The 27,232-nt window shown below is 43.7% G+C and overlaps 1 protein-coding gene across 1 annotated transcript in view; it reads right to left on the reverse strand.

The window, feature by feature from the left end:
- The window catches only part of SCD5 (stearoyl-CoA desaturase 5), a 152,694-nt gene that overhangs the window by 50,496 nt on the left and 74,966 nt on the right, over positions 1 to 27,232 (reverse strand). Inside the window, exon 2 of the mRNA XM_047091707.1 lies at positions 8,909 to 9,039. Coding sequence (XP_046947663.1) covers positions 8,909 to 9,039 — 131 coding nt within the window. The remainder of the gene's footprint in view (positions 1 to 8,908; positions 9,040 to 27,232) is intronic.

Raw genomic sequence — 27,232 nt, forward strand, 5'->3', positions numbered from 1 at the left:
ATCTAAAAAGAGGTTGGAAATACGAATAGAAATTATCACAATGAGATTTGATTTAGGAAAAATGCAAATGAAGGCAGCTGGAAGAGAAATCATCCAAAATGCAAAATAATCAGTGGGTAGGGAAACCTAGAAAGCAACAACGTGGAGTGTTTGGCAGGAGAGCAGTGGGAATAAAGAGTAAGGAGTGACAACTCAGTGCTAGCTCAGTCCAAATGTTCGGTGGCAGGTCTGGGAAGAAATAGCTCATCAAGGTATTGAATCGCGACACAGTGTCCTTCGACACCTATACAGAATTTTCGAGACAATGCGGAGAAATAAACAAAAATCAGCTCAGACATTTGGGCCTCAGTTTCTTCAGCTGTTAGACAAAGGATTAGACTCAGCTTCTGAGCCCCTCCTCCCACTCCAACCTTCTGGTGGGTTCTAAGAGAGGAAGAGAGTGGTGGGGGAAAAAGGGCCCGGATAAGGAGGTGCCTGGTCTGAGTGCCTCCTCCGAAAAACTTCCTTATGAGAAACAGGCAGAATGAAACACTTAGCTTGAAAATATGTTTCAGAATAGATTCTATATTGACAGGCCTGCATGTGGAATTCATCTTCAACAAGTGTAATTTCTTCCAATATAGATGCGGAGCCAAACGAATATATAAAATCTGATAGCTACATGTTTGCAAAAATACCCTCTACTTTACCAACTATTTCTTTGAATAAAAACTCTCTGGGTGCCTTTAAAGTATACATCTTTTTCTTTATAAAAATGTAATCACCTTGAAATGCTTAGGAAGACACCGCTGTACAGAGGGCGAGACTGCATGGGGAGTGGCTGCTCGATGTGGGGTAGGGCAATGTGACAGGCAGGCTAGCCCTCTGGCTCGTACACGCATCTGTGGAATGACTCCCTTTTCTCAGGCCATCCCAGGCTATCACCTTTTCATTCCCTTGAGGTTCATTTCACTCCTCTCCCCAGCTCTCACTGACCTAGATCCACAACAAGGAAGGAGGTGAGGCATCTTAGGGCAGGAGCCATTTTGACCTCTGCCTTACAAGGTACATTTTTCCTGGTAGGAAATCCTACCAGGTAAGGACACGCAGAAGATGCAGTGCCTCCTTCGGCCACCTCAGAAGTTTCTTCTCTCTCTCTCTCCCTCCCCTCCCGCCTCCAGCCCGTCATCGTCATCGGTAGGAGAGCCTTGCCAATACGGATGGAGTTACAGAATGGTATGCATACGACAACAATGCTCTGATGATTCCATAAGTCACCAACATCACGAACAGCGAGGTTGCTCAAAGAAAACTGAGCTGTTTGCCCTTCCGTCATGGCTTCCACACGTGTCCAGGAGGGCTGGCAGCGGTGGAGACAATGTGAGGCAATATGCAAGCATCTTCCAAAAGCACGTGGAGAAACCTCACGGCATCTGGGTCAGGGCCACTTCTGCTACTCCCTGTTTACACTGGAAGGAAACCAACAACGTCTACCCAACTTGAAAGGAGGAAGGCGAACTTGTTTCGTGCAGCAGAAAGGCTGTATGTCTGAGGTGCAGACTCATGGTTAGGAAAGGTGGCAAATACTGAAACAGGATCTCTGCAGACAGAGTTAGAGCCTGCCCAGAGAGCCACGTAAAGGTAAGGATTCTTGAGCCTGCAGTAAGTGTTCTGATGTTTTATTCTCCCACCCTACTGCCACCAGGGGCTGTTGCTAACACCCTGAGCTGGCAGCAAGGTCACTGCTTCATATGCAGGTCCCTCTCCTTCTTATGCACATCCACACAGACCCAGCCTTGGGGACTGGTCTATGATCCTGAATCCACCACAACACCTCCAGGGTCTCATGACTATGGTCTGAGACTTAATCATGTCACTAAAACATATGAGGCCATGTTGTTGCCCCTCCTAAAGTTCCGGAGTGCCTTGCCATGGCATTTAGAACAGCATCCAACCTCCTTGCTATACCTGACGGAGCCCTGCACTGATGTGGCGTCCATCCCCCTCTCTATAATCTCTTCAGTAACTGTCTCCCACACCCACGTGGACCAGCCACACTGGCCACCTTTCTCTTCCTTGTATACACCATTCTTGTTCCCATCTTTGCTTTGGCTCCTCCTCCCATCTGGATCCCCCTTCCCCTACCAGTTGTCTCCCTCAGGTCTCAGCTCTAATGTCACCTCTTTAGCAAGGACTTCTCTCACCAGCCTCTCCAAAGAAGCCACTGCCCTGGCACTCTGTCACATCGCTGTGTTTAAATTCTTCACCTTCGGGGCGCCTGGGTGGCGCAGTCGGTTAAGCGTCCGACTTCAGCCAGGTCACGATCTCACGGTCCGTGAGTTCGAGCCCCGCGTCGGGCTCTGGGCTGATGGCTCAGAGCCTGGAGCCTGTTTCCGATTCCGTGTCTCCCTCTCTCTCTGCCCCTCCCCCGTTCATGCTCTGTCTCTCTCTGTCCCAAAAATAAATAAACGTGGAAAAAAAAATTAAAAAAAATAAAATAAAATAAAAAAATAAATTCTTCACCTTCTTCTCTCCCTTCTGAGTACCTTTCTTGACTCATTCGCTCACTTGTTTATTTGCTCTCTTTCCCACTGAAATATATACTCTATGAGGACAGGGACCTGTCCGCCTGTCTGTCGTGTTCTCCAGTGCCTGGAAGAATGCTTAGTCCATCTATCTGCTGAATGAAAGGATAAACATATCCTTTGATCCTGGGAGAGGCACTGGAGTGTTGCAGTGAGAGCGGGACCTCCGGAGTCGAGCCTCTGCACTTAAAATTCCCCTTGTGTCATTTCAGTACGTGTGTCCTTGGACAGGTTATGTAAGCTCTTTTCTTTCCATTTCCCCACGTATCAAATGAAACAAATAACAGTATCTAACTTTTAGGGGTATTGTCAGAAGACCATATAAAGCACTTAGTGAAGTGACGGTATGTAGTAGCTCTAGATAATTGTTTTGTTTTATTGTTGCAGAGTTTAGACTTGCCAAAGTTTACGGCCCATGACCATGTGATTTATCTGACATATTTAGAGACAAAGTTTGGTCCATTTACAAATCACACCAACTTCCACCTTCTGGTCCGACATGCAAAGAGCTTGGAAGTAGTCCGTCACTCCCCATCCTTGCAACAACAACAACAAAAATCCAAATGAACTGAAAATCAACAACTCGTCTTAGATGCATCAGAGAAGTGAGGCCGCAGGGCAAACTACTGCCCCCAAAACTAGAGAGATAAACAGGCCGTTACAGAGAATCACTGCCTCCCAGAGGCAGAAACTCAGGAACAAAAGCCCGCAGCTGGTGCCAGGATGGGCAGGCACCTTTAAACCGTAATTGATGAACTGCTCAAGTCTTAGTGTGGACAAGTTTGAGAGTTAAAAACACGAAGGTCCAGGACTAGGGGGCCCCAACTTTCATAAGTTTTACCTCCAGGAGCCCTATCAGGTTCTCACTGTGAACAGCTGGTTCTCCCAGCAGGTGGAAGAGAAAAGTAATCATTCTGAAATACACACAGTGCTCCCTGTTCTCTTTTCAAGACCCATCCTCAAGAGAAACTATTTTACCAGATCCTAATCAACCGGGGTTTTACCAAAGCCTAACTGACCTGGGGAGGGGAAATACTCACCTCAGGCTCAGAGACTGAGAACTAGTCCCTTCATCTCTATGTCAATAGTGCTCCTGTATGATGACAGGACCTCAACTGAAAGAACTGAGCCTTAAGCCTCATTTAAGAAGAAATCTCTAGGAAAACCCAAAGACAATACAGGAGAGAAAAAAAAAAGGATACCAGAGGAAACTTTAGCCCCTGACGCCGTAGCTAGAGTGCATAGTAAGCACACAGCCCAATTCCTAGCCAGGTAAACATAAAACTTCACACTAAACCCCTATTTCCTCAGTTCCTCTTACCCAGTACATCATCTCCAGCTTCCGACAAAAAGTTACAAAGTATGCTAAAAGGCAAAAAATCCCATCTAGAAAGAAAAAGCAAGCATCAGAATTAGATTCCACATATGGCAGAGATGTTGGAATATCAGACTGGAAATCTAAAACAACTATGGTTAACATGCTAAGAGCTTTAAAAGAAAAAGTGGACACCATGCAAGAACAGATGGGTAATATAAGCAGAGAGATGGAAACTCTAAGAAAATATGAAAGAAAAATGCTGGAAGTCAGAAAAACTGTAACAAATGAAGAAAAATGCCTTTGATGGGCTCACCAATACTGGACATGGCTAAAGAAAGAGTCAGTGATCTTGAAGATACATAAATAGCAACTTCCCAAGCTGAAATGCAAAAAGAAGAGATAGAATATCTAGGAACCATAGGACAATTATAACAGGTATAACAAATGTATAATTAGAATACCACAAGGGGAAGAAATAAAGAGAGAGAAAAGAAGGAACAAACAGCAGGAATATTTGAAGTAATAATAGCTGAAAATTTTTCCAAAATTAGTGACAGTCACCAAACCATAGATCCAGGAATCTCAGATAACACTAAGCAGGATGAATAGCAATAATATATATATATATATATATACACACACACACACACACACACACACACACATATATATATATGTATATATATAGGCATATCATATTCAGACTGCAGAGAATCAAAAGCAAAGAGAAAATAATGAAAGAAGCCAGAGGGAAAAATATCTTCCCTATAGAGGTACACTATTTATTAAGATTTATTTATTTATTAAGATGTATCTTAAAAAACATGAAAGCAAGAAGAAAGTGAAATAAATTATTTAATGTGTTGAAAGAAAACCCTCGAAACCTAGAATTCCATATCCAACAAAGTTATTCACCAAAAGTGAGGGAGAAATAAAGACTTTCTCAGACAAACAAAACCTGAGAGAATTTGTCATTCGTAGACCTGCCTTGCAAGAAATGATAGAAGAATTTTTTTAGAGAAGGAAAATGGCATAGGTTAGAAACCCAGATCTACATAAAGAAAGAAGAGCATTAGAGAGTGAAAAAATGAAAGTAAAACAAAACTTCAATTTTTCTTATTAATCGATCTGACAGATAACAGTTGGTTCAAAATAATAGTAGCAACAATGTATTTGTTGATTAGAGCTCATGGATAAGTGAAATGAATGACAGCAATGTCATAAGAGATAGGAAGGAAGAATTGGAAATGCTCTGTTATAAGGTTGCTGCGAAGTGCCATAATGTTATTTGAAAGTGGATTTGGATTAGTTCTAAATGTGTATTACACACTCTAAAGCAACCATTACACAACTGTAAAAAGAAGTATAGTTGATATGCTAAAAGGGGAGAGGAAAAGAAAATCATGTAAAATGTGCAGTTAAAACTAGGGAAGACAAAAAAGGCACAAAGAACAAGGGTAATGAGTAGCAAACAGAAACAGGGTAGATGTTACTCCAACTATATCAGTAATCGCTTTAAATGTGAATAGTTTAAATATACCAATTAAAAAACAAGATGTCACAGTGGATACAAAAACAAGAGCCAACTAGAAGCTGTTCACAGATCACACTGTTGAACATCACACAAGAACACCCAGAGATGAGCCTAAAGCATCCCTGGCCTGAGGGTCAGGAGACAGGTTTCCCTCTGGTCCACCCACTAACTTGCTATGTGACCTTTCACAAGTCACTGACATTCTCTGGGCCTCTCTATACTACTCTTGACCCTTTATTGCAAAATAAGAGGAGTTAGACTAACTCCCTTCCAGCTCAAAACCCAATGCGTCTTTACTAGGATCTGATGAGTAATCATGGGCAGAGAGGAGGCTGCAACATCTAACAGGTGCTATTTGGCTAAGCTCATGAGAGACCCAGTTGCACCCAGAAGCGGTGTGTGCATGAATGTGAAAGCACAAATCCAAAGCCCTGGCTAGTGCTTGTGAAAGCTAAACTCTTGGGTACCATTGGATGGTAGAAATATCTCACCTGGGTCCATATTTAACTAGCAGAAAATTACAAGGAATTTGCACCCCATATTTAGGTTGACTGGCATCCTACTGATATGGAAGGAGAATGGGCCAGAGAGGAGCTCAGGGGGTGTCTGCTGAATGAAAGGGACAGAGGATTATCATAGCTCCTTGTCTATCATTCCTCCCCTGTCTTCATCTTTCAGACTAAAACACCTTCCCACTATCACCCCTGCCCCATGTGCATACATCTTCTACAGAAGAAAGAGAATAGGAAGTTTCAAATGTTTAAGCCCCAATTTTAAGAAGATTGTTCTTGAAGATCTCGCTTGCAGCTTCTAGCAAAAGCCCTGCTCATTGTCTTCAAATACAGATAACCATGGCATGACTCGTCCATTATGGCCAAAGGCATGACCATTCTGATGGAGTAAAGCACAGGAGAACCTTTGAAATTATCTTCAAAAACCCATGAGGACATCAAAGGGAAGCTAAATCAATGACTCTGCATTAAATCAGGGTTGCAGGTCTGTACCCTACATGGACAGATCATAGCACATTTTTACTTTCCTAGGTTCTTCTCTCCCCAGGGTTAAGTGGTCTGGATGGACTGTACTCTTTCCCATTGACACAGTTTTGCACTGTATGGAAGCTGGCCCTATGCTGACCTTACAGATACCTTTTACCTAGGTCTATGATGTTGTTATAAACCCCAGACCCATGAAGTACTGACATTTCCACCGGGAAATTGTGGGAATTCTAATATTCCACTAGATGGAAAGCTATACGAAGACAAGGCTTGGACTGTGTTTGCTAACATTATACCCACTGTGCCTAGCTCAGTGCCTGGCATAGAGTAAGTACTCAATAAATATTTGTTAAATGATTGGGGGGGGGGAGGGAATCCACCACAATGTGAGCCTGAAAGAAGTAGGCACAGTTCAAATTTGATTGTTTCCAAAAATACTTCTTGAAAGTATTAATTCATTTCTCATTTCTTTAACAAACTCTCAGAGTGCCTTCTATGTGCCAGGCACCATAACACAGAAATGAATGAATGAATGAATGAGACAGTACGCCAATTCTCATAAAGAAGAGAGAGAACAATATTCACTGAATGCAACTGTAAGTTGGGCATTTTTTATTCATTATTTCATCCTTCCAACAAACTGTGAGGTAAATATTATTTATTTCCCCCCTCCTTCACAGACAAAGGAAGAGGGAATTGCACAAAAACCCACATGTAGCAAATAGCAGTGCCAAGAATTTATTCCAGGACCTGGGTACTTCCTCTAGAATGTGTTTTCTCCCCAAAGTCAAGTTAAAATCACAGTGTGATGTTCTGTTATGTGATGTTATGCTGAGGAAACTCAGGTCATCAAAAATTGAGTTGTAAGTAAATAGTTTCATTGGGAAAAAGGAAATAAGAATTTTATGTTCTCAATTTCAGGTTGTTTAGGTTGGAAAAAAATTTTAATAATGGAGGTGCTTTGTAACTACATGAGTGTGTAATTGAAGGTTAGAAATAATAAACTGCTCAAACAAAACAAATGAAAATTACAGAGTTAAGTCCTAAATAGCATCTAAGGCCCAAGTCAATGAGTTTCTAAATTATCATTATCATAACTCATTGTTATGATAAACAAAGCACAACATTAAACTAAGATGGTTGAAGTCAAAACAAAGTGTGGTGTAGTTCATATTGCCGATGATGAACAAAAGAACATGAAAATAAGAATTTGCCAAATGCTCTTCTGTGCACAATAGCTTTTTCTCCAGGACCTGGTAGTAATTCCCGACTGCTTGAATTATAACCAAGAGATATCCATAATATGAATTGTGTTCCCTAAGGTCTATTGTGTTATATCCTATGTGCTTTATGAAGGCTCAAACTGTGGGAGGGAAATAGGGAAATGAACCCTTAGACATGAGAGCAACTTGGGAGAAATGCTCAGGGTCAGGTTGTCTTGTAGGGATGGGAGGCCCACTGCGGAGATAGCCACGTGACTTGCATGTTTGAAGGTTGCCTGTTTCCCTGAACCCTAAAGCCATTTTGCAAATCACCATTTCTTCCCAATGGGTGAAAATACATGGAGCCTGGAATCACCTGTATTCATATATTGGCAGAAACTTTGAAAGCACGTTGTTCCCATCCACCCTACCTGGATCAGATGAGGAGCTGGGAAACCAAAAATTCATAATCAACTCAAAATCCAGCAGCTCAGAAAGTGCCCAAGGTGGTGGGGAATGTTCTACAACTGGAATAGTCCTAAAGGATATGGCCCAATCCTAATGCAGTGATGACTCTCTTACATTTTTATACTTCCCTGCAATTTTTAATGATTTCATAACAACTATGGGAGTGAAGTCATATTCTTATTTTTATAGATGAAGAAACTGAAGATGAGTAAGTGATTGCCAGCAACCATCAGAGTAGGGCTAAAATCCTGTCTTCCAGCACCATATTTAATAGACCTCTACCACAAAATGATAGGATATGTTTTCTAGGAGCAATGAATGGCTTTCGAGTCAGATCTGCATTTGCATCCAGGGCATATATCCAGGATATACCACTTTCAGCCACGTAATTTGGCAAGTTCTTTAACCTCATTAAGCTTTAGTTCCTCATCTGTAAAATGGGGACACATATGACACCTAGCTCATGGGGTTACTATGAGGGTCAAACGCAATATGCAGATAGCATGCTCAGCACAGAACTTGGCCATGGGTAGAGCCGGACAAATGTTGAGGGTTTCGGGGCATGCGTTTTGGGTGGAGGAATCTCATTCCTCCTCTGTGGTTTAGTATTCCTAGGGGCACAAAGCCCCTAGGGAACATTTTACCATATCTAAAGCTACAAGGAGATAGAAATTTGGGACAGAAGGGGAATGCTTAGGGACCTGATTATTGAGCCTGGAATGGAAGTGAAGGAATGATCAGTCCACAGGGAGCAGGTCTGTGCCTCCACCCACAGTGCCATCTGCGCTGGGTCCCTAAGGCAGAGAGGACCCTCCATTGCCCACCTGGAAAGCCATGGAGTTGGCAACAGCCAGAAATATCCTCAGAGGCAGCTTGGCTTTGTAGGACCTGTGGCTCCACAAGCGATGGGCACCAGCTGTCACACCCAGAGCAGATAGGAGGAAGCAGAAGTACGCTGTAAGACACAAGCAGGGAAAATGTCAGTAAATGTCACCAAGCTCCTACACAAGCTTTTTTCCCCTATGCTTTTTTCTCTTCTGCATAGACCCATGGGAAATGGTGTTAGAACAATCTGCAATGTGAAGGAAGAATCGATAACTTGGGGAAATGCAGACTTTTTATTGATTTGTAGTTTTTCAGTACCAGGCAGAAGTGGTGAAAACTTTCCTCAGGAAACTTTGACCTTTGAACATTAATTTTTCTCTATCAAACAAATCTTTTATTTGCTAATGTTTCTTGCCAGTCTTGATGCAAAGTCTTAATCACGTTAGTGTGTATTTGTAACTCAGTCTTACATGCTCATTCTCTGTAGAGCTAAGATTGATGTTTATGTTGCCTCTTGACTGGCACCTGTGCTAGGAAGTGTGTTATATGAAGACCATATTTCTAAATGGCAGTGCCATTATCATGGCTTCATAGGCCTTTGTTTGAAGGAAATCAGGCCAGATCTAAAAGCAGTGAAGTCTGGCTCAGGACCAGTGAAAATGAGAATAAAAATGACAATAGGGACAACTGAGATTTGCCTTCTAGAGATCCCCACTTACACCATCGCTATGACCCGGGATGGCAAAGATGGCCAGGTGGGGAATTTTTTTAAAGCCAGCCTACAGTGGAGCTTATTATCTACCACACACTTAAATATATTATCTTTAATCCTCATGACATGTTGTAGTGTCTCATTTTACAGTTGAGGAACCGGATCTCTGAGAGTTAAATCCTGCCTATATACCCAAGTCAGCCTTGTTCCAAAGCCTCTGCCAAGAGACCCCATGCTGCCTGGCCAGTGGTGGGGGTGGATTACTTTTTATACCAAGACCTGGGAGAGTTTATAAAAGCCTGTGTAGGGGTGCCTGGGTGGCTTAGTCACGCGACCAACTCTTGATCTCTGCTCGGGTCATGATCTCATGGTTTGTGAGATCAAGCCCTGCTTCGGGCTCTGTGCTGACAGTGCAGAGCCTGCTTGAGATTCTCTCTCTCTCTGCCCGTCCCTCCCTCCCTCCCTCCCTCTCTCTCTCTCAAAATAAATAAACTTAAAAAAAACTGTTAAAAAAAAGTGTGGTATAAAGGGGACACAGGGACCCCCCAATAAATTATTATTCCTGAGATTATTACAACTACTTTAGTGCTTTTAAAGCAATATGCCCACACAATGCTAAATGTCTTACTTGGATTATCTTATTAAAAACACATCAAACAATCCTATAGGGTTTATATTATTATTAATCCCATTTTACAGATGAGAAAACCAAGGCTTAAAGAAGTTAACTAATTTCCCAGTGTCACAAAGCTAGGAGGTGTCTTTGCTAAGAGTCAATTTCTAGTCTGTCTGAACCAAGAACCAAGTTCCTGACCCCACACTCCCCTATCCCTCTGGGAGACATCAAGTAAGTTTTATCTTTACTTCTTTACACCCCACTACCATCCTTAATACTGGATTCCAGTCTAAATTTAAAAGTGAGCTTCTTCCTTACTTGAGGGGAGAACTCTAAACCTAGCTATAAGTAGGTAGGATCAGGCATATTATCCCACGCAATTGCTTCTAGCACTTAGCACATACAAGGCCCTCCATAAAGATCTGGCAAAGAACAAGTGAGTGGCTGTCAGAACATCCCTGATCAACTGTGAATGGTACCAGGACAAGACGAGTTTTTAGGGAGACTATTATAGCACTTGTCTAGAAGAATTACTAGGGTAACTTCAGTGTCAATATATGTATTCAAAAGTAGAACCATATTACATCTCCCAAAGGTCAAGTCTGATCTTGACCTCAATCCATATTTATATGGGTCTAAAAACAAGACTTACCCTTGGCACTAAGATTAATGAGTCTCTGAATGCATGTGCTTTTCATAAACTTGACAAATCATTCCTTACTTGAAAGGTTAAAAACAAAAAACGACAATCTGCCCATAAATCACAAAAAATAACAGTATATAAAAAGTTGTGGCCTCTTTTGTTATTATAATTTAATCTTGGTCATGAGTCTATGAAACAGACAGCTATTTTCCATGTCATCCCTGGCCTTCATGTCTCTACCAATAATTTTTTCCCAGCTGTCAAGTAGTTAGGGAATAAGAAATCTATAACAGAAAAATTCAATGTGACTCTATTTTGCCAGTGGACTAAGACACTGGACAATGAAAAACATTGGCCAAAAAAAAGAATCCATTCAACGCATGGTTCCCAGACAGGGCCTTATCACAGACAATGCTTCCCAGTATGGGATCTCCACTATTTCAGGGATCACTTACATGGTTGATCTGAGCTGGGCAGTAGTGGCTATTGGTTTTTCATGGTCCTTCTTCTGGCAACAAGAATGTGGCCATGTAACCCAGGCCTGGCCTAGCATATGACTCTATCTTCCTGGCCCTGGAATAAACAGCTGACCTAAACTTTCTCTCTCTTCTGGCTCAAAGACTAAAGGTCACATATCCAGGCATGATTACAATAGTAGAGAATGAGGCCAAGTAAGTGAGACATGAAGATGATGGAGATGCCAATAAGAGCTGAGAGGAGAGCTGCCTGCCCCGGGCCACTGGTTGCAGCCCCCGGAGCTCTACAGTTCTTTTGATGCTGTGAGCCTCCCTGGTATTTCTCCTAGTTATGTGAGGCGACAAATTCCCTTTTCTTGTTGCTAGTTTGCTCTGGATTTCTTTTTTTTTTTTAATGTTTATTTATTATTTTGAGAGAGAGACAGACAGACAGACAGACAGAGCATGAGCAGGGGAGGGGCAGAGAGAGAGGGAGACACAGAATCTGAAGCAGGCTCCAGGCTCTGATCTGTCACCACAGAGTCTGACACAGGGCTCGGACCCATGGACCCCAAGATCATGACCTGAGCAGAAGTCAGAGCTTAACTGAGCCACCCAAGTGTCCCTGGATTTCTGATACTAAAATTCTGCAGAACCTCTGGGGAAGAAAGCAACCTCTGGCCATAGCCCAAATGAGGACAAACTACAAAAACCCTTACCTGAATATGAGACTGTTATATTGACAGGGCTCAGTTTTCCTATTTTGATAGGGCTAATTTAAGAGGTTTTTAACCTCTTTTCTATGATCTTTGTGGAGATTGATATCCAAACTAGTTTTCAGATGGATGCTGCCTAGTTGGCTCTGAGACAGTCAACTACTCAGAAACAGAGTTGATAACTTTGGGGGGAAAAGGAGTAACAAGCAGGGTCAATAATTTTACCAAGTAGCTCACACCTCACAGAGAAAGGAACTAGATCAACAGAATTCAGAATCACAATATTACAGAATAGTAAGTAGCAAACACCTATATTGGTCTGGATGGAAAGAAGAGTCACCAATTCAGGCTATCTCAAGTAAAAAAAGAATGTAGAGATGCCTGGGTGGCTCAGTCCATTAAGCATCCCACTTCAGCTCAGGTGTGATCTCACCTTTCGTGAGTTTGAGCCCTGTGTCAGGCTCTGTGCTGACAGCTCAGAGCCTGGAGCCCACCTCAGATTCTGTGTCTTCCTATCTCTCTGACCCTCCCCCATTAGCACCCTGTGTCTCTTTTTCTCTCAAAAAATAAACATTAAAAATAATTTTAAAAATGTATTAAAAAGATATTAAATAGCCTACAGATCTCATACTTGGGGGGGTGGGTTGCAGGACATTTGCAGGACAGTTTTGGTACGGAGCCTCCAAAATGGCCCCAATGCTCCCTGCCTCCTGATATTCACGCCTTGCATAATTTCTTCCCCTTTAGTAACTTGCTCCTAACCAATAGAATGTAGAAACATTGAGGGAACATCAGTTCCATGATGAGGTCACAAAAGATTGTGACTTCTGTTTTGCTAGCAGATTCTCTCTTATGTTGGCTTTGATAGAGTAAGTCACCACATTGGGATGACCCATGTGGCAAGGAAGGGAGGGTGGCCTCCAGCCAACAGCTAGTGAGGAAATGAGACTTTAGTCCAATAATCCTCAAGGAACTGAGTCCTCTCAACAACAGTGTTAGTGAACTTGGAAGCAGATCCTTCCCCAGTCAAGCGTTCAGATAAGACAGCAGCCTGGGTCAACACACTGCTGCCTTGTGAGAGATCCTGGGGCAGAGGGCCCAGAACCAGTGGTACCTGGATTCCTGCTTCACAAAAACTGTGATAAAATAAATGTATGTTGCTTTAGGTTGATAAATTTTGGGGTGATTTGTTCTGTGGCAATAGTAATGCAAGACTTAAGTAGAAACCTTACCTCAAGGGAAGGAAGGTATACTTTAAATCCTGGTTTAAGAACAGTTTGCTGTTGGGGTGTCTGTGGCTCAGTAGGTTAAGTGCCCGATTCTTGATTTCAGCTAAGGTCAGGATTTCATGGTTTTTGAGTTCGAGCCCTGCATCAGGCTCTGCACTGGCAGTGTGGAGCCTGCTTGGGATTCACTATCTCTCCTTCTCTCTCTCTCTGCCCCTCTCCGCTCACATGCTCTCTCTCTCAAAATAAATAAATAAACTTTAAAAAAAAATAACAGTTTGCTGTCTATAGGGACAGAAAGTAGATTCATGTTGTGAAGAGCTGGGAGGGCAGGGAGGGAGGAGGGGAGTGACTGTTAATGGGTATGGGGGGGATTGGTGTGAAGAGTGATAAAAATGTTCTAAAATTGATTTTGGTAATGGTTGCACAATTCTGTGAATATACTAAAAGCCAATAGATGAGTTGTATGCCATGAGTAAAAACTTAATAAAGCAGTCATTAAAAAAAACTATTACTGAATTCCTAATAGACTTTGTAATTATGTATATTTTCTAAATGCAGAATAAAATAGACATGACACAAAACAAAACAGAACAAAACAAACAAATATCAACCATTTGCCTAGGATGCCACCACAGGCATCATCACCCCTGGACACTGGGCACCACTGGACACTCATGTCATACTGTGGTCTCTTAAATCTTCCACAGCTGCCAAGAAGAGTCCCTATTTGACCCTTGGCCTATGCCTGAATATATCAAGACCCAAGATTCCAAGGCAGAAGCACCTATTTGTCCATGCTCGGATCACAAGGCCAGCCCCAGCTGCCAGCAACAAAAGAGAGAGTACCCGCAGCCCCTTTGGTTTCCAGGGTGGAAGGCAGAGCCTCCCATCTATCCTGAGTACTCTATTGGAACAATGTTTAGAGAATTATTGTAGTGACCCCCTTTGGGCCACACAACCAGAGAACAGTCCTGGAGAGATGTTAAGAACCAAAAATTAAAACTCCCTTAATTCCGGACCTGACCAGAGGGAGAGGTGGACAGCTCCCTTTGAGGCCCATCTGTGAGCACTAGACAGAGGAGGCAGTTAGCGGAACTCTTTAACTGTGCATGATCTATGTCCCTCTAGCACTGGAGTGAAAGCTACTAAATAATAGTAGCAACTACTATTGACCAAGAACTTTCCAGGTGCCATTCCGTGTTTCTAAATTTATACCTAGTTAGTCTTTGAATACTCACCTCAAGTGGGTGGGTAATATGATCTCTATCTTACAGATGAAGGCAACAAGACAGAAAGTGATGCAGCCAGGACACAATCTAAGGCAGGAAGAGCCCACATTCCACACCCCTGCTGGCTGCTTGACTTCTCAGGGTTGCCTTAATTCTAATGGGAGGAGCCTAAATGCATCAAGACTTCTTAGCTCAGAAAATAAGCTGAAAGTCAAGACCCTTGCTTTGTGTTTTGCCTTTACCAACCGGCAAGTTCACTTCTAAAATGACCCTCACCATAATTCTGCATCCAGTTCAGCCTCATCTTGCCTTGGCAACTCCAGGCAACTCAAGACTTCATGAGACAGTTTATTGAGCTCCTATTATAGACCATGCACTGAGCTTAGAACTGGGTCTACAAGGTGACCACAAACACGAGCTTTTGCCTCCTGGAGTCAATAGGAGTTTGAAAAGTAAATTACTTACTGTATAATTATAAATTATGGCAAGTGCTGCAGAGGACACAAACAGCATAATGTAAAAAGAGATTAAAAGACGGATAATTCAGGGGTGTCTGGCTGGTTCAGTTGGAAGAACATGTAACTCTTGATCTCAGGGTCATGAGTTCAAGCCCCACATTGGGTGTAGAGATTATAAATAAATAGATAGATAGATAGATAGATAGATAGGAGATCATTTAGTTTGGGGGATCAGACAGGACTTTGCAGTAGAAGCAAAAATTAAGTTAACCCCTGAAGGATGAGGAGAAGGCAAGATTCAGGCAGGGGGACCCACAAATGCACAGACCTGGGCTGGGGAAGGGGCTCTGACAAGAAGCCTGTATCTGACCACCTCACACCCGCTCAGATGGCTACTAGAACCAAACAAAAACAGAAAATAACAAGTGTTGGCGAGAATGTAGAGAAATTGGAACCCTTGTGAATTGCTGGTGGGAATGAAAAATGATTCAGCCACCAGGGAAAAGTTTGGTGGTTCCTCAAAAAGTTAAACATAAAGTTACCAAGTGGTCCAGCAATTCCACTTCTGGGTATATACCCCCAAAGAGTTGAAAACAGGTACTTTTTCACCAAAGGGTGAGAACAACCCCGAAAGTCCATGAACAGATGTATGGATAAACAAAATGTGACGTATGCACAATGGAATGTTATTTGACCGTCAAGTGGAATGGAATTCTGACCCATGCCACAGAACATGGATGAACTTTGAAAACATTATGCTAAGTGAAATCAACTAGACACAAAAAGAAATTTATAAAGCCACTTACATGAGGTACTTAGAAGAGGCAAATTCATGAAGACAGAAAGTAGAATAAAAGTTACCAGGGGATGGAGGAAGCGGGGGGGGGGGGGGGGGGGGGGATGAGGAGTTGTTCAATGGGTACAGAGTTTCAGTTTGGGATGATGAAAAAGTTCTGGAGATGGATAGTGGTGGTGTTTGCACGACATTGCGAATGCAGTTAATTGCACGCTTAAAATGGTTAAAATAATAAATTTTGTTATGTAAATTTTACCACAATTTTTAAAAGCATGTGTTTGAAGTCCAGGGTGAGAGGGGAAGGGGAGGTCAAAAAAAGTTAAAGAGATTTAAATGTAGGGCCAAATAGGTCTTATTTGCTGCACTGAGGTGACTGGACGCTGGGCTCAGGCCAAGGGAAGCTATTAAAGGGCGTTCAGCATGAAGTACTTAGAAAATGCATGGAGAGTAGAGGAGGGTAAACCAGTCACCACACCAGATCTGTCCCTCTAATACTTCTTAAAACAATCTTCTCGGTTTTTTTAATGTTTATTTATTTTTGAAAGACTGTGAGTGGAGGAAGGGCAGAGAGAGAGGGAGACACAGAATCCGAAGCAGGGTCCAGGCTCTGGGCTGTCAGCACAGCACCCAACACGGGGCTTGAACTCAAGAACAGCAAGACCATGACCTGAGCTGAGCTGAAGTCAGACACTCAACTGACTGAGCTACCCAGGTGTCCTTTAAAACAATCTTCCTTTGTTCACTTTCAAATACTCTGCATACATAAGATCATTACAACTCCTATTACAGCAGTGATCGAATGAAAAGATCAATATTTGGGAACAGAGTGCAGAAGGAAGTTTGGTTCCCTTAATTTCCTAAACCAACACACAATATAAAAATTCCTCTTTAGGGGCACCTGGGTGGCTCAGTCAGTTAAGCATTTGACTTTGGCTCAGGTCACGATCTCACAGTTCGTGAGTTCATCCTGCTCTCTGCTGTCAGTGAGGAACCCACTTCAGATCCTCTGTCTCCCTCTCTCTCTGCCCCTCCCTGCTCACACATGTTCTCTCTCTCTCTCTCTCTCTCTCTCTCTCTCTCAAAAATAAACATTTTTAAAAAATAAAAATAATAAAAATAATAAAAATAAAAATTCCTCTTTAAAAACAAATGCACAGGGGCGCCTGGGTGGCTCAGTCGGTTAAGGTCTGACTTCAGCTCAGGTCATGATCTTACGGTTCGTGAGTTCAGGCCCCGCATCGGGCTCCGTGCTGACAGCTCAGAGCCTGGAGCCTGTTTCAGATTCTGTGTCTCCCTCTCTCTCTCTGCCCCTCCCCTGTTCACGCTCTGTCTCTGTCTCAAAAATAAATAAACATTAAAAATTTTTAAAAACAAATGCATAGCACTGTCTAACAGAGTGTCAGAAGGAGGCTGGAGAAGGGAGCCTGCTCACACTGAATGCCTGCCATGGACCATCACTTTGCCAATATACCTAATTTTATTGCTTTACTTCCACGAGGTAGACATCATAACCCCCATTTTACAGAGTTGCAAAACTGAGGCCCAGACGTTAAGTAAATGCCTGGGGATCTCAGGACAGAGCTAGGGCCCCAACACTACATCAGTCCAGCCCCAAGCCCTTGATGCAGTGGTTCTCAGCCCTGGCTGTGCATTGCAGTGTCTTGGGCTTTTACATGCTGCAGTCCACAGAGCAGAGTGAATTCGAGATGAAGGCCAGGAGAGCCAGCATCTCTCTCCAGAGGTGATTCTGATGCACAACCAGAGCTGAGAAACCACTGCCCTATGAGGTACACCCTAGAAGACCATCTGGTCCCATCCCCTCAATTTACAAATGGAGCAGCTGAGATCCAGTGAGGGCTAGGTGCTCTCTCTAACCCACCCAGACGCTGACCCTATGCAGAGCCAGGGGCTCCAGAGGGGCCTCGGGGCCCCATAAATTCTAAGTGACTCTCAGGATAGGCAAGCCCAGGCTGCCCTTTCATGTGAACTCTGGTCTTGTCAGCATTCCCCTCCCAGTGGCTCCCTTTGATGGTGTGAGCTGTCCCCACCAGGTTCCAGACAGTGGGGACTCTGATATCTAGGCACCCGGCTAGGGGGCGGGGTGTACAGCAGGGCTCCTGCTGCAGAAAGCTGCAGGAAGATGTGATTAGCACCAACCAATTGACTTCCACCAAGGGGAGGGGAGAGGTTGCAATCAGAGCAAACAAGCAGGGTGAAGGCTCCTGGGGGAGGGGCGGAAGCTGCCACGGAGAAGATACTGTGCTTGGATACCTGCCTTGCCAGCCTGCTCAAGTGCTTTGAAAGTCAGTTTGGGGCTCTGGCCAGTAAATGGCTGTTTCTCCTCTCTAGTTCTTCCTAGATTCAGAAGATAGTTAAGAGGCCAGCAGACCCATAGATGCAGAGACACAGATAAGGAATACATATAAAAGATACATATACATATATGTACACATACATGTATACGATTGGCAATTATGGTAGCATTATGGTTAAAATGAACCTGGGAGGGGGCCTGGGTGGCTCAGTCAGTTAAGCGTTCAACTTCAGCTCAGGTCATCATCTCATGGTTCAGAGGTTCGAGCCCCACATCAGGCTCTCTGCTGTCCACACAGAGCTTGCTTCAGATCCTCTGTCCCCCATCTCTCTGAACCTCCCCCCCTCTCAAAAATAAATAAACATTTTAAAAAATAATGAAATGAACCTGGGACCGAATCCCTTGCATATCACTTATCAGTGTGACAATCTCTAAACCTTGGTTCCTCCATCCATAAAGTGGGTAAAATAGTACCTGCTTCACAACAAACGTGTTATAAAGATGAAAAGAGGTGAGCATGCAAAATGCACGCCATGCCTGGTGAGCAGTGAGCACTGGCACATATTATTGCCCCTCTTAGGAACGCCACTCCACTGCCTCTGTAAAATATTCCCTTTCCTGATAACCCCCTCCGAAGACACCTACACTCCTTATCACTCTAAGCCCGTGCTTTCTCAAGGGAGTGGGTGATTTTGTCTCCTCACCCCCCAAGGGACATTGAGCAAAGTCTTTAGGCATTATTAGTTGTCACAAACCCAAACTTGAAGGGCGCTCCTGGCATCCAGTGCGTAGAGGCCAGGGATGCTGCCTAAGTGCCCAGACTCTCCCTCCAACAAAGAATTATCATTACCAAATGGCAGCAGTGCGAAGGTAGAGAATCCTGCTCTACTCTTAGCAGAGTTCCTGGAAGACTTCTTGTTCATTCTCCCGGTGTGACTGCACCTGCCCTTGCTTCTTTAAACCTCTTTGGTTTCATTGGGAGCTGTAGGAGTAATTTATCTCTGAAATTATTTAACAAATAGGCTGACAACAAAGGACTGGGATGAAAGATCGATAGTATTTTAGGTCACTGCTTCTCCAACTTTAATGTGCTACACATATCACCAGGCGATCATGTTTACATGCAGATGCTGGGCCCCGTCCCAGAGATTCTGATTCAGTGGGTCTGTGAAGGGTTCATGGGCGGTGTTGATGCTACTGGTCTAGGGTCCCAGCGTGTTTTGCTGACTGGCCAAGCCCTGAGAGAGAGGTCCTGATATGGGGCTGCCAGAGACAGAACAAGGCCCTCCATGGCCACTCATCTCACCAAATGGTATTAACAAAGAATTTCAACTAGACCCGACATCTTCCCTTAAAGGTTTGGGTTTATAGGTTTCAAGATCCTGAGGCAAATTTCTCCTAGGTGCTATTTCAACAGCTCTCTCGAAAGCAGAACATTTTCACAGGGTCTTACAGGCTGAAAAGCAAAAGGTTTCTGTTTACTGTTAAAACCTTCTACTTCTGTTAGATTTACAATATCCACCAGCCCCTCTTTGCAATTCCCATCTCCCTCCACTAAACCTCCTTCTCTTGTGCTCCACATGGACCGGAAGAAGATATGTTCTCTCTTCCCATGGCATGAATGTTTAAGCAACTGCCAGCATCTTCTAGGAAGATTTAACAGAAAGCGAATGGAACAAGAGAGAGAAGATATATTTCATGCATCTTACATGTACTGCCTATTTTCCTCAAGTATCCTTCCTGCCTTCAATTAGGCCCACTTAACATGCTCTAAAGTTCTGAGTAAATGTTACTTTTCCTCATTGGTTTATGGCTTATATGACAGAATGACAGTCATAGCAGATCACTAAGAAACACAAAATTGTTGGGTAACTCATTATGACTCTGCTACTGTACCACACTATTTGTAATTTAAAACAAAAACAAAAACAGGGAACCTGCGTGGTTCAATCGGTTAAGCGTCCGACCCTTGGTTTTGTCTCAGGTCATGATCTCATGGTTCGTGAGTTCAAGCCCTGCATTGGGTTCCGTGCTGACAGCTCGGAGCCTGCTTGGGATTCTCTCTCTATGTGTGTGTCTCTCTCTCTCTGCTCCTCCCCTGATCGCTCGCTCTCTCCAAAAAAAAAAAAAAAAAAAAAAAAAAAAAGGCAAGAATTTAAGTCTTTTCTAGTACCTCATTCCAAACATACAGGACTCACTTCAGGCACTCAGGCCAGGCCAGGTATCCATGTTGGATGCTCTCTTGCCTTCTGTGTTTTTCAATACAGCAGCCATCACATTGTAATAAACAAGGAATTATTGATCTAATGCCATCTTCCCTTCTAAAACATAATCTCCGGGAGGGCAGGGAACATGTGTTCTCGTACCTGTGCAACTAATTTAGCCAGAGAAAGATACACAACCATGCTGATTGGTCTCACTTTAAAACTCATGACCACTAGCTTCACTTGGATGTAATATTACTCAGCGATCATTACATCTCCCTGGTCCATATGTGCTGTCTCTTGCCTGGACATCAGTTTCATACCTGCTCCAATCCCCTCATCCCCAACACATCCCTTCCCCCCAGCCCCTGATCTGATAGCTTTGCTTCTGATTTCATTGAAAATACCAAAATCTCTTCAGTCCACCCTCCAGCATCTCAGCCTGTGACCCCCAGATTTCTCTATTACTACAGAGGCCAATCCACACTCCCTTTAAGGCTGGTTGGCCTTCCTTGTGCATCTTATCCACTCCATCCTACTCTGTTGCTCTGCAACTCTCCTCTCCTCTCTGTATCATCAAGAAATACCCTCCCTCTACATCATTCCCACCAGCCTACAACCACACTGCTATTTCTCTCATGTACAAAACACCAAAACACTTCTCTTGACTCCAATTCCCCACCTAGATCCTTTCCATTTCCCTGCTCCCTTCCCAGAAAAGCTTACTGGATAGATTGGTCTCTTTATAGGAGATTATAGTTCTTCACTGCCCATTCCCTCTTACGCCCACTAAGTTTTTGTCCTTCTTCCCCATCCCCACCCCCAGCCAAAACTGTTCTTACCCAGGTCCAGACAAGACAGACTTGGTCTCTTCACTTGTGGGCAGTTTCTAGATGGGTACTAAACACACCATCACGGGGTGAGGGGAACAATGAAGGAGAGGCACCCTGTACCATGGCAGCTCCTGAGGGTAGGAGGAATGGCACCAGGAAAGGCTGGAGGTGTGAAGGCTCAGTGAATTCAAGCAGAGGGATTTGGTTTGGCTCCTGGTGGGAAGGAGAGTTGGGGGAGTACAAGGAAATAAGAAAATCAGACAGGGGGGCACCTGGGTGGCTCAGTCAGTAGAGCATCAGACTTGGGCTCAGGTCAGACCTCTCTCTCTGACAGCACAGAGCCTGCCTCCAATCCTCCATCCCCCTCTGCCCCTCCCAGCTCGCACTCATGCTCTCTCTCTGAAAAGGAAAAGAAGAGAAGAGAAGAGAAGAGAAGAGAAGAGAAGAGAAGAGAAGAGAAGAGAAAAACAGAAGAGGAGAGGAGAGGAGGGGAGGGGAGGGGAGGGAAGCAGAGGAGAGGAGAGGAGAGGAGAGGAGAGAAAAGAGAAGAGAAGAGAAGAGAAGAGAAGAGAAGAGAAGAGAAGAGAAGAGAAGAGAAGAGAAGAGAAGAGAAGAGAAGAGAAAAGGAGCCCCTGGGTGGCTCAGTCAGTTGAGCATCTGACTTTGGCTCAGGTCATGATCTCACTGTTCGTGAGTTAGAGCCCCACCTGAGTCTGCTTTAGATTCTGTCTCCCTCTCTTTCTGCCCCACTCCTGCTTGTGTTCTGTCTCTCTCTGTCTTTCAAAAATGAATAAACATTAAAAATTTTTAAAAAAAGAAAAGAAAAGAAATGAAACAAAAAGAAAAGAAAAGAAAATCAGACAGGGGCCCGACCAGAAAGGGACTTATGTATGATGCTGAGACATAGAATATATCTGATCACGAGAACAGTAGGGTTCCCAGAAAGGATTTCATGTGATCAAATTTAGAAAGACAGACAAGAAATCATCGTGGAAGATGGTCTAGTGGGTGAGAGTAGAGAAAATGTGCAGGATTCCCTCCATGTGCCAAGGCAGACACACCCTCCCCTCTCACACTGCCCTGTGCCCTGGGGGGCTAGCCTCTATATGAGGCACGGTGGGCTTCTGGACTGGGCTAGCTGCCTCAGATTACCCGAAGAGCTCTAAACTCTATACATGTATCCTAGGGCCTCACACTGACAAGGCAACTCGGGGGGCTCCCCCTGGGTGATCCTGTTACATAGCCTGCTATGGTGGCGATGGACAAGGACAGCGCCTCTCAAATCAATGTGCCCACAAATCACTTGCGGATCTTGTTAAACTGCAGATACAACTCTAGTAGGTCTGGGTGGGGCCACAGATTCCGCACGTGCAACCAGCTCCCAGGTGACACCACTGCTGCTGCCCGGAGGACCATACTTTGAGTTGCAAGGCAGGGGGGATCCCTGCGGAGACTCATTTACAACCAAGGAAACCTAGCTTCTCTCTTGGTTTAGTGATGTGGGCAAAAGGTTTTCTAGTGACAGAGCCCAGATGGAAGCATGCCCTACACACGTTCTTCCTCCCTTCCTTCCTTCTTTTCCTGCTTTCTGTCTTTTTCAGGTACGGAGTGGAGAAAAGTATACTTAAGTGTACTAAAGGATGAGACAAGGATTGCTTTCAAAGCATCACAAAAACAGTTCTATAATATAAAAACACAAGAACTGAGCTGCTAAAAGAACCAAGACTGAAGGGGTGCCTGGGTGGCTCAGTCAGTTAAGTGTCTGACCCTTGATTTCTGCTTAGGTCATGACCTCACGGTTTGTGAGTTCAAGCCCCACATTAGGCTCTGTGCTAATAGTGCAGAGCCTGCTTGGGATTCTCTCTCTCCCTCTCTCTCTCTGCCCCTCCCCTGCTCATACTTTCTCTCTAAATAAATAAATAAATAAATAAAACTTAAAAAAAAAAAAAAAGAACCAAGACTGAAGATCATTTGTGCCTTTGGGCCCTACCTTCACACATCAGTGTGGGAAGAAGTCTCATTAAAGCAAAAATATCCCTTGATAGGAGTAAGCATTTGTTAAACAGAATGTTAATGGCTCTTAATCATCATAGAATGGTGCTGACAGCCTTCTTCCTGAAGGGAAGTCTGTAAAACAAGTTGACCAAACTGAAAGATTGGGGAAAGGAAGGGGATGAGTTATTTTCCTCTATTCTTAAAAAAATGTCAGACTATGGGGTGCTTGGGTGGCTGAGTTGGTTGAGCTTCTGACTTTGGCTCAGGTCATGATCTCACGGTTCCTGAGTTTGAGCCCTGCATCAGGCTCTGTGCTGACAGCTCAGAGCCTGGAGCCTGCTTCAGATTCTGTGTCTCCCTCTCTCTCCACCACCCACCCCCCCGCTTGCACTCTGTCTCTCCCTCTCAAAAAATAAATATTAAAAAAATTTTTTTAAAAAGAGAGAAAATGTCAGACTTATACCGTTCTGCTTCCAGTCCACTTTTGAAAATGTCTGGCGTCTAGTAGGAGCGGCCACACAAGTGTTAGAAGAGCTTTATCTGGAGTGGTCAATTGCTTAATATTTTAGTAAAAATGCAAAAAAAACCCACAAAACAAGCAAAAATCAAAGTTATTTTATTATTTTATTATTTTATTATCTATAAGTATTCAGTATGACACCAAAGCAAATCCTTGAGAGACAGCTGTTCAAGAACACAAAGTAATTTAGACTTGGATCTCTCTACCCTTCCAAGTGGCTTCCTGCTTCCTTTATGTCCTCTTGCTCTCTTCCTCAAAGCTCTTCCTCTCCCTCAACTGATGCAAAGCTTTCTTCGGTGTGGGGGTGGGTGGGAATCATTTATTAGGCGTGAGACTCAGAGCTCACTGGAACAACTCATGGAGGAGGTACGGGCTCCTTTCACGAAGTGAGGAGACACACAGGTAACTGAATTGCCCACCTGCCATTTCCTAGCTGGGGGGCGGGGGGGATGGGGCAGGATGTTACCTTACACTTTCTTTGTCTCAGCTCTCTTATCTGTGAAGCAAACAAACCAACAAAATAAAAGACTATCTCAAACGGTTTAAGACAAATGAAAATGTATATAAAGCATTTAGTAAACAGTAATATCTCAATAACCATTACTGAAAACACCATTATTCTTTTTTTTTTTTAGTTTATTTATTTATGTTGAGAGAGAGAGAGAGAGCACAAGCAGGGGAGGGCAGAGAGAGAGGGAGAGAGAGAATCCAAAGCAGGTTCCGTGCTGTCAGTACAGACCCCAACGTGGGGCTGGAACCCATAAGCCATGAGATCATGACCTGAGCTGAAATCAAGAGTTGGATCTTAACCAACTGAGCCACCCAGGCTCCCCCAAACACCATTACTCTGATCACTAGGCTACCCTTGCAAGGCTGAGGCTGGGTGACCAGGAAGCAGGGACTTCAGGGGAAAGAATGCCTCAGGTCCCAGCAGAGACTCTTTTTCCTACCCTGATCCTCAGCCCTCCCAGGTTCTCTGAGGTGAATTTAGAAGAGCAAACTCATTCGGGGTTTATGATTCAGGATAACTCCCATCATCCATCTCTCTTTCTCTCAAACAATTAAAATCAAACACAATTACTGAAATTAGAATTACAGATAATTGCGCACAAAGAGAATAATTTACTGCACTATGGATACACTGAATTTCCTTTTCCATTAATTATTTGGTTGTGATTTTCTCTTGGGCAGTAAGTGTGTTTATGGGGGGAGGGGAGGGAGGTGTGCATACATACATTTTGCTATAGCTATGTACACGCTCATTAATGTCTCTGACCATAAATGAGCAAGGACAATGTCAAAAACGTTGGTCCTTCTGAAGGAAGACTAAGATTAAAATCATGACCCAAACTAATCAATTTGGGGGAAGTGGCAAAAAAAAAAAAAAAAAAAAAAAAAAAGGATAATTTCTGCCCTCATCGTCTGAAATATCTGGGTAACTATGGATCATCATCCTTCTCTCTCTCTTTTTCCTAACAAGCAATTTCTCTAAGGAAATCAAGACAGCTAGTGGTTGGAGCCTAGGACCCGGAAGTTCAGGCAGGAGTTAGGCACCTTCTCAGCAATGAAGCATAAAGACTGGGAGACCCAGACCCTCAGAGGGCCGAGCCCTGGAGGAGCATCTTGGGGGAAAGCTCTGACAGGGCGCCACTGCTGCCTTTATGTCTAAGCCAAAAGAGCTGGTAAAAAAAAGTCAATGGAAAGCCCCCTGGGAGGTACTGCTTTCTGTCCCCATTCCCTTCAAGGCTCTCCTCATTCTCCTCATGCTCTCTTCTGACCAGAGAAAGGTCCTTCCCAGGGCTTGGCATGAACCCAGTGGATTCTGACCCAACCTCCCCCACCTAGCAACCACAGGCCAAGGACATAGATGAAAAACTCCTGGTGGTAAGGTGTACTCGGTGCCCCCAAAGGAAAAAATAACAAAACACAGTCTTTTTACCACAGTAATGAATCTGCCTTAAGTAGGAAAAAAAATTTAATTGAATAATAAAGCATTCTATCAACATAGTAAGAAATCCCCTTTGATTGTCTGGTTAGTGACTGCATCACTGAGGCAGCCTGACCTAGTTCATGAACTCTGGTTTCAAGGGTTTTCTTCACACATTTTTATTCTTGGCAAGTCTGTAAGTTGCTGTGAATAACCCAGGAAAGATTTGTTTTTTCTTTGCAGCATAATCCAGGACCTGGTTTTCTGATCTTCCCTGGTTTTGATGCATAAAAGCCAACCTGATTTTAACAGGTTGCCTTAGCAAAATGTAAGTATCCATTCACTTGTTTCTGAGCAAACAAGTACCTTCCACGTACCGGGTTTTCTGCAAGGTACCGAGTATGAGAACGGTCAGCATCTCTCCCCAGGGAGGCCCACTCCTTCCGCTACAATCAGCCCAAAGACTTTTTTTAAAAACTGAGCCAACAATTAAAAATAAATAATTTCAAATTTTCAAAAGTCTCTATTTCTGGCTTCTCTGGAAAAATGGAAAGATGTATCAGGCCACCTCACTTTCCTACATGGCCATTTTCTACTAGAGCTAAATGCCCCTTCCCCTTAAACAGTCACCCCCACTGACCCCATGCACCTATATGCACTCAGAATCAACCTTCTTCAATTACTGCTTGCCTGGCCCCTGATCTGGATCTGGATGGAGCATAACCTGGACTAAGTTATGCATTAGGTAGAGTAGACACAGTGCTGAAAGCCCATAGTACATTTCCTTCCAAAGGAAAACAAGAGAATATAACATGAAATACATGATAATGAACCCAGACCTAGGTTGTATTTCTCTTTATACCAACACAGTTGCAAAATGTAACTTCTGATGTTTTTATGGCAGAAGGGGGTCCACCTTGGCAAAAGTAATAATGCCACTCTGAACAGAGCTGAATTATATCAACTCCTTACTTGGAAAATGGTGATTAAACGGGAAAAATGTAAGCATTTAAGATTTTCCCCATATTTTTAGAAAGGAGTATATAATTCATTGCAGTTGATGAGAAAAAGCTCTTCTTTTTGGAAAAGCGCCAGGTAACAAATGGAGATTTTGGAGGAAAATCACCCTCTGCCATCCCCAGTTGTCCAGGCACTGTGGTTCCTGCCTCAGCTTCATGGCCCGGACACTCAACCCCCAACTGCCCGCACTATTGGTGTCCGAAAGCTCATGGCTGAGCCTTTCTCTGGGCACTGCCCTCATGGAGGAAGCTGGCAAGCCCAAGGTCTTGTCCTTCCCTGGTGGGAGGCTGTGTCTAATGTTTAGTTGATAAAGGGGCACAAAGGCCTGGCCCTTTGCCTCAATTTGTAATATCCATGAAGACCCATCCAGATATACAGCTGCCTGCAGTGTAGACTGAGGTCTCTGTTGCAGCTGTGGTGAACCTCATCTTCTCTCTCTGCCCAGTCTTGCTTCTCTTAGTCTCTCATGGATGTCACCAAGCACAGTCCCTGAGAAGCCAGCACACAAATCTGCCTCCCAGAATCTGTTTCCCAGGGAACCCAAACTAAGACCCCAATAAATAATGGATTCCAGTGAGAATCATCAATGGATGCTGCTGTGGGTTGAATTGTGTTCCCTCCTCCTCAAATTCTTATGTTGACGTCTGGACCCCCAC

This window comes from Lynx rufus, unplaced genomic scaffold, assembly GCF_022079265.1.
Source record: "Lynx rufus isolate CCGP_SWC_20201006 ecotype Redwood Valley unplaced genomic scaffold, mLynRuf1.p SCAF_3, whole genome shotgun sequence".
In the NCBI taxonomy this organism is placed as follows: Eukaryota; Metazoa; Chordata; class Mammalia; order Carnivora; family Felidae; genus Lynx; species Lynx rufus.